The following is a 10,430-nucleotide window of genomic DNA, read 5'->3' on the forward strand; positions in this document are numbered from 1 at the left end:
AGCGCGCAGGTTGTGCGAGCCAGGCTGCCGCGCCTGCGCGCCGCGGGCACCGGCGCTTTCGCTTTCGCTTCGGGGCTGCGGCTCCGCCCGGCGCGCACGCGGGTCTGAGCTCCAGTTTGCTCGGCGTCTGCGCCCGTGCGGGACCGGCTGGATGCGGCGGCTGCGGCGTGGCGGGCGGACCGCTGTTCGAGCACGACACGGACTCCCCGGCGTCAAATCCGTAGGTTAAAGAACGAATTTTTCTGCTGCCTCCGCCAGCAGAGTTATGAGCACCGAAGGATATCTAGCTAGGCTAGATATCCTGTGACCCAGTAACGCTGCTCAGAGAAGAGAAATACAGCGGCTGTGAATAGCAGCACTAAGAAAACCAGGCTTAAAAAAAGGGAAAGCGAACTAGTATTAAAGAGGACATAGTTATTTTGTACAACTAGGAGTTTATTTGTGGTCCTACAGGTCACTGGTTCGGGTTGGGAAGCAGCTGTATATTATCTTCATCCGTTTGCATAAGGATTAAAAAGTTATTAAAAAAAGAAGATAAATGAAAGTCACTACTAGTGGGAAAAAACCAGCAGTATCACGGAGCTCCTCTTGATAACGCTGAACCCTTTAAAACTTGTCCTCCTGATACATCCCATTTAAAAACCTAATGTAATTCAAGAAAGAGGTACAGAGATCGTTCCCCCGTCCAAAGGCAGCAGGGTGAATCAGTGGAGACTGAGCAAAGGAAAAAGCTGTAAATGCTTTGTTACCCATCCATACTGGACCAGCTCTGAGACAAGCTCCCCGTTCCTTTACTGGCAGCCCCACAGCTGCTGCTCGGTGGTTTTGCTGTGAGATAAGGGGACGCACGTCCTGCCAGAGCCTCATCAGGGATCTCCAGGCAGAAATAAATGCTAACTAGTAGTGTCGGTGGCTAAGCTGGCACCCAGGGTGGCAGCCACGGAGCCCACAGGGTAGTCAGACGAGCGATCCCCTTCACTTGAGCAGGATTCATTATGCAAACAGCCCACTGCAGGATACGGGTCGATTCTCTGCGCTGACACACAGCGTCCCTTTGGGACTGGAATCCCTGGAGATGACTCATGTAACCAGCAGACTTTCCCCATAAAGAGAAGCTGAACCACTAGTTTCTTCCACTTCATATTTTTAAAAGGCTGCAACGAATTGGCAGGAAGAGCCAAATCTTCCTCTTTTAGGCTGCTTCTATCAGTTGAGAGAAATGTTAAAGGAGCGGGTGAGGTGAGACATAGCTGAAGCACTACCAGCGTTCAGGGAGACAAGAGCAGGCCGCTGCGCTTCACAGGACACGGAGCTTTACAGCTTCTTCAGGCGACTTTTGCTCCCTCGGGCTTTCAGATCTACCGCTGCAGATCTCCGAGGCGCTTCCAGCCGGACCCCCCTGGTGTCCCGTGCCGGCTCGGAGGGTCAGCGGTTCGGAAAACACGCTCTTTGGGAGAGAGCGAGGAGAGCAGTGGAAAGAGCGGGGCTGAAGACGGCAGGTGTCTGCCGCAGCTCACCCTTCGCGGCTGCGGCCATTCCACCGCGTGCCGCTCCGCGCGCCGCCGCCACCGGGGGGCGCCGTGGGGCCGGGCTCCGCCGCCGCCATTGCGCAGGCGCGGGGCGCCGGGCGCCGCCATGCTGTACGGCATGCGCATGCGCGGCGCAGGCTGCTCAAAAGTGGCGGCGGCGGCACCGGCACCGTGGCCGCGGAGGGGAATGTGGTTGGCTTCGCAGCATGGCGGAGGGCGGCGAGCCGGTTGTGAGTGCCCGCCCTGCTTGGTCCCCCTTTCCCCGGCGCGCTGCTCGGTCCCCTTTCCCCGTCCCCCTCTTCTTTACCGCCGGTACCGGTTTTCCTGGGGCTACCTCTGCCGGTGCTGGCTCTCCCAGGAGCGGTTGGAGCTGGAGAAGACACAGCCCTAGAGGCGCTGGTGGGGTGCCCTCCCCTGCTTTGTGCTGAGGTGCTGCTCATGCCTGGGTAGTGGGGTGTTTACTCTGAAGTCTAATGGTGCCACGTTAGTATTTAATCTGTTCTAGCATGACCTGTGTTGGCAGGGGTCACCTCTGGGCAGCTGCAGCTCCGGTCCTGGCAAGCTTCAATGGGCTTCTACCCGGCACTAAGCTAGCAGGTCCTACCCTCACTGGTTGTGCTGGTAGCTCCTACTCTTCCCTTTCCAGCTGCAGAGCAGCCATGAGCCCGGGGGGCTGCCCAGCACCACTAGTGGAGTGGGAGGAGATTGGGTTCCCCCTCAGCTTTGAGAGCACCTTGAGGTTATCTCTTCTTTAATGGGGCCCCTGCTGCTTTTCTCTCCAGATTCTTGAGGACTACCTGCTGGTGGAAGATGCACTTCTGCTGGAGGAGGTGGTTGAGGAGGATGAGGAACTTGACCTGTACAATGAGATGACTTTTGGATTAGGTAAGACCTCAGGGGAGCCCTAGCGTTGGGGAGATCTGCTGGCACCCAGACAGGTGAAGAGGATGAAGGTAGGGGCTGAGGAAGATTTATTCCTGCCTGGTGAGGAGCTGGGCTCTCAGTGTGCACCGCCTCAGCTCTAACCCACCATGATGTGTTCTGCTTCCTCCCTTCAAGACCAAGACTCCACTGAGGAGAGTGGTGCAAAACCCCTGATGCCTCTGGAGATGAGTTCTGAGCTGGCCAAAGCAGTGGCAGAGGAGACCGAGGCTGGGGAGGAAGCAGACCGTGGTGTGTCTGAGCAGGTAGAAGAGCTGAGAAAGCCCCAGCAGGAGGCTGGGAAGGAGCTGGAGGTTGATGAGCAGATCAGCTCTGAGTTGGAAGAGGAAGAAGAGCTGGGAACTGAGGAACAGGAGGAAGACCAGGAGCCCAACGACCTAGGAGACCCAGCAGTGATGAAAGCAGTGCAGAGCCGACCCCCGCTGGAGGTGATTTGTGAGCAGAGAGGGAGGGATCCCCACCTGGCTGGTGGAGGATGGTGGGGGCCTCTCCAGGATCTGGAGGATGGCTTTATCCTACAGGGAGGGGCTGTTAGGCACCCACTGCTCCCTGCTCCATCCCCACACCCATGGGTCCTGCCCCACAGAGGGCACCAGTGGGTAATTTGATCCCTTTCTAAAGGAGGCATACCCGCTGTGCCGGGGCTGAGGACATCCTTGAAACCTCTTCTTTGCTTGCAGAGCCAGGACTCGGCGGTGCTGGACAGCAGGATTGGTGCTTGCTGGGCAGAGTTTGGCAAAGAGGACATGGTAAAAATGTTCCTTCCCACCTGTTGATGAGGCTGAGTGGTCCCCATAGTCTCCCTTACTCGCCTCCTCCTGTTCTCCTTCCCATGCTGACCATCTCCCTGTCTTCCAGCTGTCGATGGACCCCACAGCATGGGAGTCCTGCCCTGGCAGTATCCCGCCCCACCACATGATGGAGGTGGGTACCCCTGGCCATGCTCCTTGGTACCCTGGGCCAAGACAATTTGGGGTGGCCAGGGGACCTCCTCAGCCTCATCTCCTCATCTTGAGTATAGAGGTGCACAGGTGTGTCTCTTGAGTGGCAAGACTGTAGGTGAAGGTGCCCACCCTAAGCAGAGCCTGTGTTTGAAGGCAAAGCTGTTGAGCTTAAAGAGACTGGGACCCTCATAGCAGGTGTCCCAGTGGGCCCGCTGCTGTTGTGGGCTGCCAGGTTGGGAGCCTGACTGATGTGTGGTCTGGCCAATCAAATACTGAAGGTTTTGGTGAGCTGCCTGAGGTAGAGGCAGTTAAACTAATCCCAGCTGAGCCCCATTCCCATCTCCTGCTGCCTCCTCTCTGCAGGATAAAGCCAGCCTCCAGGTTTTGGAGAGGCCCCCACCATCCACCAATGTGGCCCTCGACTTCCTCAGCTCCCCTGTGCAGAGGGGCTATGGGGGCTTGCCCCGGCTCAAGCGCTCCAGCTTAAGAATGATGTCCCCCAAGTCCTTCCCTCAGCGCTTTCTCCAGCAGGTAAGAGGTTTGGGGGACTTTTTGTTCCTTCTTTTTCTGCCTTCCCCTCCCTAGAGGTGCAGCCTTGAGGACATGATTGTCCCAGTGACATCTCCCATCTCCTGCCCTGCAGCAGTCACCTCTGGTGCCTCGCTGCCCGTGCTCCTCTCAGCCCTTCATGCTGGCTCGCAGACCCTCTCCATTCTTCACTTCTAACCAGGTACTGCAGTGGGTCACCACCGTGGCAAGGGATGGGGACAGTGCCTCCCTAAAGCTCTGCCATCCAGGGCAGACTTTGCAGCTCCATCTAATCCTGAACACCCGTTTCTGTCGTTTTGCTGGTGAGGAAAGTAGTCACCAGTATAGCCCTTGCTTCATAACTCTGTATTGATGTGCCTGGGGGACCTGCACCAGGCACGGTGTTGTGCTTGGTGCTATGCTGTAGCACTGGTGATGGACCTGAGATACTTGGATTCCTTTGCCTTGCTTAGCATTATCTGGGGGGGTATCACCTTCCTCCTCTGTGCAGGGCGAGGGTAGCCCCTGTGAGGATGGGAGACAGAAGCCAGCATGGCAGCCCTCTGTGACCTTCTGAGGGGAAGGCTCAAACACTTGATGCCTTCTCTCTGTCCCTCCAGACCACAGGGTATGTGTCTCCCACCCCATTCTGGCCCATGTCATCCAGCACTGGCAGCCCACCACGGCCTCTCGCCATGCACTTTGGTCCCCTGTCTCCGTCTTTGAATCCTGCTCTCTTCTTCAGTCCATTGGCCAGCAGTCAGCTGAACCTCAGGTAGCAGGATGGGGAGTGGGATGCCTGGCTGGGACCGGAGGGGTCCTCCCCTAAGCAGCTGGAGGTGACTGTAGTGCAGGTGCTGAGCCCCCTGCCCCGCTCTGGTCTCCTCTGCAGCACACCCAGCCACATGACCCAGCTGCACCCCCAGCACCAACGGATCCTGACTCAGCGGCAGTTGCAGAGGTACAGGGGACCCAGGGGAACTGTGGGGGCAAGGGTGACTCTGGACAGTCACAGCAGGCTGCCATCTTCTCCTGTGCCAGCATCTCACCCAAGAAGGTGTGGTCTCCTGAAGTGGACTTTTATTCTGGGCTGATGACCTCCAAGGAGAAGGACTGGGTCGTCAAGGTGGAGATGATCCAGCTGCAGAGTGAGAACATGGATGATGACTACTACTACCAGGTGAGCTCCTGCCACTAGCACCCATGGCTTGTTCTGCTCCTCAGTGACTTCATCTCTTTGGGAGCCAGAAGGTGCCAGGGTTTGCAGTACAACCCTCATGGCTATGCCTGTCCTTGCAGGCGTACTACCACCGGCTGGAGCGCAGGCAGGTGGAGGAGGAGCTGCTCAGCAGGCACAAGCAGCAGGAGCCCCCCAAGCTGGTTACACCCTTCATCCAGAAAGCGGAGACGTATGACTCCGGTGAGGGGCTGGGGCAGGCTGGGGGGGACTGGGTGAGGGCTCGTGGGATGGGCTCTCACGGTATCCTGTCTCTCTTGCAGTGGTGCGTATCGCGGGCTCGCTGGGTCAGGTTGCAGTGTCCACTTGCTACAGCCCTCGCCGGGCCATTGAGGCCGTGCACCATGCGCTTGTGGAGGAGGTAGATGAGGAGAGGCTGGACTGCTTGGTGCCCTGGTTGTCTGGGGGCACCGCTCTGAGCTTTTCCCCAGACCCTGGAGCAGCTTTAACAGGAGATTTAGGAGCTGCTCTGACTGAGCATGGGTGCTGCCCTGAGCTGCGGGATGGGGAACATGGTTGGAGCAGGTGCCACCTCAGTGGTGGCAGCTTGTCCCCTGCCACGAGGCAGGATGGGGCTCTGGGCAGTTGGAGCTGGATGTGATCCTCCTTGTGGGACTGCTCCAATCCCCAGGGATTAGCAGTGTCTGGTACTGGCTGTAACTGCTGTACCTTCCTATTGCCTTCCTTTCTCCCCTCCTGAAGGCTGCAGGGAGCCACCGGCTTCGGGCGCTGCACAGGATCGAGAAGGTAAGTGAACTACTAGGATTCAGGGCAAGGTAGGATGGTGCAGAGTCGTGGTTTTCATCCAAATAGCTCTCTGAGGGGCCTTCTACCTGGTTATCCAGTTGGTAGAAGATGCTCCATGCTGCCTGTGCTGTTTCTCCAGCTCTTCCTGCAGCTGCTGGGAGTGGAGGAGACGCAGCGGAAGATGTCCCTGTCGGAGCAGCAGCCCTGCTGTCAGGAGCAGAAGAGCCAAGAAGTAGAGCGTATCTACCAGGCCTTGAAAATCAGGGCTTGCAGCAGTGAAGAGTGAGTTTATGCTGGAGAGGGTAGTAGGTGGCATGTCCTGGTCCTCTCAGAGCTTAGATGGTCATGGATGAGTAGTTCTGGGGGATGGGGAGGGCTGGATCTTGTTCTCTGTGTGTCACCGTGGCCTGTGCCAAGCTTGCCCTTGAGCCTCATCCTCCACCAGAGCCGATGTTGGTCCTTCTGGATGGACAGAGATGCTATAGGTCCCTTGGGATCTGTACTAACAGAGCCTTTGTCCCCAGGGAGGCAGAAGATGAGTTCCTGCAACTCATGTGTGTGCGGAAGGGCAAGAAGCTCATGGCTCGGCTGCTGCCCCACCTGCCCCAGGAGAAAGCGGAGAAGATCCTGCTGACCATCACCCACCACCTGCCCTTCCTCATGAAGAAGGACTTGTTGGATGAGGTGAGCACCTCCAGCCAGGGCTGGGGCAACCTAGGTACTTGCTGGAACAGGGCACCCTGGGCAAAAGGGGAGCCCATCTTGCTGGGCCTCAGCGTGGCCAGGCAGATGGTGAGGTTTACATGAGGCAGGAGCCTCTTTCCTTCCCTTGGGAAGGAGTAAATGTCTCCAGGAGGAGTTAAAGCAGTCTTGACTGCATTTTCTTCTCTGGGGGTGTGCAGCGTTGACCCCCACGTTCCCCCCCTCAAGGTGTTGGGATGGGGCTGTGACAGCTTGAACAGTCTCAGATCCCTGCTATCCCCTCTGCCCTGCCCAGTCTCTCCCCCTGCTCTACAGCCCATTGAACGAGGTGGTGGGCGGGATGACCTTCAGCAAACTCATCGAGGTCCTGCAGGAGATAACCAAGCCTCTGCCCAAGTCCTCTGAGATCCCCCTTACCATGGCCTTGAAGAACCAGGTAGGTGGCCCTGAGGAGAGCAGAGCCACGCGATGTCCCCAGGGCGCCACCACCACAGGCTGTGACACTCCTGGTGCTTCTCTGCAGTTTGGGATCTCCTTGCTCTACTCCCTGCTGAGCCATGGCGAGAGGCTGCTGTCCTCTGACACACCGCTGGAGCCATGTGGTGGGGACTTCGAGACGTGGTGAGGGGCTGTGCCAACAGTGGGCTCAGAGTTTGCCAGCCGCTGGGGAGCTTACCCACTGTCTTGATGCTCCCCAGGACAGACACAGTGTTCCTGGTCGCTGGGGAGCTCTCACAAGTGCCCAAGGCCTTGCTGGTGGAGCCTCTCTTCTTGCCTAGCAACCTTCTCTTACTCTTCTGCCGCTACCTGGACAAGCAAACTGTCCACCAGCTGGAAGCCAAGATGGAGTGAGTACTGCTCGGCAATGTCTCCCTGCCTCTCCCAGAGCTTCCCTGTGAGAGGAGCGGTGGGATCGTGTCAGGGCTCCCCACCTCTGTCTCCTTGGGACTGACCCCATTGGACACAAGCTTCCAAACCTCTTTCTGGCCTGAGCTGATCCTTGCAGCTCTGCTCCTGCTCCTCTGGGGCAGGTCAGTGTTGGCTGCCAGCAGTGTGCGACAGCCTCCTGTTCCAACTTGGTCCCTTCCCACAGGTGCTCCTCGCTGCCATCAGAGCCTGCCATGCTGTGCTAAGCCCCGTGAGCCCTGATGGGAGCTGGGACCAGTGGGGAGAGGCAGGACTCAGTGCAGTGGCTCTGAGTTTGGAAGCGAACACTTACCCTGGTGCGGGCACTCTGGGTGAAGCGGGCACTGGCAGGGCTGGCCCTCAAGGGCTGTGCCAAACTGCCACAGTGCCTGGGAGCACAGCACGGGGAGTCAGGTAACTTATTTTGGCCTCGCACCCTGGAGCAGTGAGTGGCAACTCACGGCAGGTGCCAAGGCAGGGGTCTGCACAGGGGCGCTGGGAGCACCTGGGGGTGAGTGATTTTGTGTACAACACTCAATATAAAAATAAAAAGGTGACTAACGAGCTCCTCTGGCTCCCGTGGGCAGCTTCTGCTGTAGGCATGGGAGTCCTGGGGGCAACACCTGGGCGTGGAGACCCCTGACCAGGAGATCCTGGGCTGGGGATCCAAATGTGCAGTAAAGGGGATGGAGAAGCAGGGACCCGAGAGGAAGACAGGGAATTAGAGAGGTGCTCGAACGGTAGTGGAGGAGGTCAGGGCACCCAGGCAGTTAGGGACAGGGAAACTGATCCTTGGGGAGAGGGAATGGGCTAGGGGAACAGGGATGTGGTGGGGAAGATGAGATCAGAGCTTGCCCCCAAGGGAAACCAAAGGTCTGTGCACACAGGAGGGAAAATGTGGGGATCTTAAGCATATATGAGTGGGTAATAAAGGACCTTGACTCTCTGCTGAGCTCTCAAAGGCAAATTAGTCTAAAGGCTTGCAGCTGTGGTAATGATGAAGTTCCTTGAAACATCTTGATCCACTTTAACTGACTATGATTCTCCCAAGCTGATCCTCACATCTCCATCCTAGTGCAGCATCTGGTCTCACTGTAGGAATCTCTGTCTCCCACCTTGTTAAATATGGTGTGTAGGGTGGGATTTCCCCCTAAAACTAGGGACATCTGAGCCTAGGATACTTAATTACCTGGATGTCCAGCCAGAGGTCTAAACTGAGTGCACAGAGCCTGTTGTATATTTGACAGACATTTGCACCAGAGAGCTGTCTTATTCTTAGACTGGTACCTATCATCTGTCTTTGTCTCTATGTAGATGACACTATTTAATTCCACCTTTGGAGTTTAAAGGGATACTTGGAATCCACAGAATATAAGGATGTGACAGATATGGCTGAGTGCATGGGTGAGATTTATCTCCCTGGCTTGTCAAGGCAGCTCAGATCTCAGCTTCTGAAACATACTTCAGAGGAACAACTGAGATTCCTAAACAGTGATACAGACAGGAAACACTGTAGATGTGATGCAGGACCTAGGAGGGACTCCTGCTCCTTGTGACAGAGGTGAGATGTAGGCTGACAGTCCTCTAAAAGGGTGCAAGGTCCAACTGCAACAGTCTGCAGATCAGTCTGTCAGCTGCTGCCTTTTGCCATCCTGATGCCTCTCCTGCTCCTCTTGGTGTCCTGCAGCCTCAGCCTTTCTGCTGCCCTCACAACAAGGTTCGCAAAGGCAGGTTCAAGGCCTTCTCCACTTTGCTTATCATACTTTATTGCTGAAAAGTTTTTCTCTGGGAGGGCTCTGCCCATCCCATCCACTGCCATGTCATGTCAAAAGAGGAACGCTGGTGGGGTGTCACAGGGATGGAACCCATAGTTTCAAACCCACGGAGGCAATGCAGGAGCTATGGGTGGCCCACCTGCAAGCGAAAAGTTGGGCCTTGCCTAGAGCCACACTTAGACACAATTTCAGGTAGGAGAGAACTAGCAGCTACCCACTGATTTCTATGAAGTGATGAGTATGCCAGTGAGTCCTTCAAGATAAGGGTAAGTGGTGTAATGTTTTCAGTTGCAATGAAGCAGAGTGTAGACCTAGTACCAGTGCCCCTCACCTGACAGCCAGTGTGGATAAAGGAAGTGCAATATGGTTTCCACTGTTTGCAAAACCAAGGCCTCCAACATAGAATCATAGAATGGTACGGAGTGGAAGGGACGTGTAGAGATCATCCAGTCCAACTCCTCTGCAGGTCCACCTAGATCAGGCCACAGAGCAACATGTCCAGACGGCTCATGAAAACCTCCAGGGAAGGAGACTCCACAGCCTCCCTGGGCAGCCTGTTCCAGTGCTTCCCTCACCTGAACAGTGAAATAGTTTTTCCTTATGTTTAAAAGGAACTTCTTGTGTTCCAGCTTCATCCCATTACCCATTGTCCTGTTGCTAGCTACAGTAGAAAAAATGGATGCCCTGACATCCACCATTTATAAACTTGTCAATATTAATAAGATCCCTCCTCAGTGTCCTCCAGACTAAACAGTCCCAGTTCCTGCAGCCTTTCCTCAGAAGGAAGATGTTCCAGTCCCCTCAGCGTATTGGTGGCCCTGTGCTGGACTCTGTCCAGAAGTTCTCTGTTCATCTTGAGCTGGGGAGCCCAGAACTACACACAGGACTCGAGACAAGGCTTCACCAGGGCAGAGTAGAGGGGCAGAAGAACCTCCCTTGACCTGCTGGCCACACTCTTCTTGATGCATCCCAGGATGCCATTGGCCTTCTTGGCCACAAGGGCACATTGCTGGCTCATGTTTAGTTTATTATCAATCAGGACTCCCAGGTCTCTCTCTGCAGAGCTGCTCTCCAGCAGGTCAGTCCCCAGCCTGCACTGGTGCATGGGGTTGTTCCTTCC

The 10,430-nt window shown here is 56.1% G+C and overlaps 1 protein-coding gene across 6 annotated transcripts; it reads left to right on the forward strand.

The window, feature by feature from the left end:
- Window positions 1–84: 84 nt before the first annotated feature.
- PATL2 (PAT1 homolog 2) lies at window positions 85–8,100 on the forward strand. Of its 6 annotated transcripts, none has more exons than XM_061999778.1 (19): window positions 85–220; window positions 2,312–2,414; window positions 2,589–2,899; window positions 3,152–3,220; window positions 3,330–3,395; window positions 3,779–3,946; window positions 4,059–4,145; window positions 4,564–4,718; window positions 4,836–4,904; window positions 4,985–5,123; window positions 5,243–5,363; window positions 5,444–5,541; window positions 5,883–5,927; window positions 6,067–6,209; window positions 6,452–6,611; window positions 6,925–7,065; window positions 7,153–7,250; window positions 7,328–7,477; window positions 7,723–8,100. In XM_061999778.1, the coding sequence occupies exons 1-19, from the start codon at window positions 152–154 to the stop codon at window positions 7,760–7,762; spliced, it is 2,232 nt and encodes a 743-aa protein (XP_061855762.1). In that variant the 5' UTR covers window positions 85–151; the 3' UTR covers window positions 7,763–8,100. The 6 variants fall into 6 exon arrangements, with proteins under 6 accessions (XP_061855762.1, XP_061855765.1, XP_061855764.1 ...); XM_061999779.1 differs by lacking the exon at window positions 85–220 and adding an exon at window positions 1,688–1,759; XM_061999781.1 differs by lacking the exon at window positions 4,059–4,145.
- Window positions 8,101–10,430: the final 2,330 nt, after the last annotated feature.

The sequence above is a fragment of the Colius striatus genome, chromosome 7, assembly GCF_028858725.1.
Source record: "Colius striatus isolate bColStr4 chromosome 7, bColStr4.1.hap1, whole genome shotgun sequence".
In the NCBI taxonomy this organism is placed as follows: domain Eukaryota; kingdom Metazoa; phylum Chordata; class Aves; order Coliiformes; family Coliidae; genus Colius; species Colius striatus.

Coding starts and splice junctions, on each gene's coding strand:
- PATL2 (XM_061999778.1), top strand. CDS start 152: ATGCGGCGGCTGCGGCGTGGCGGGCGGACCGCTGTTCGAGCACGACAC. Junction 4,905..4,984: donor ACTCAGCGGCAGTTGCAGAG/GTACAGGGGACC, acceptor CTCCTGTGCCAG/CATCTCACCCAAGAAGGTGT. Junction 6,210..6,451: donor AGGGCTTGCAGCAGTGAAGA/GTGAGTTTATGC, acceptor CTTTGTCCCCAG/GGAGGCAGAAGATGAGTTCC.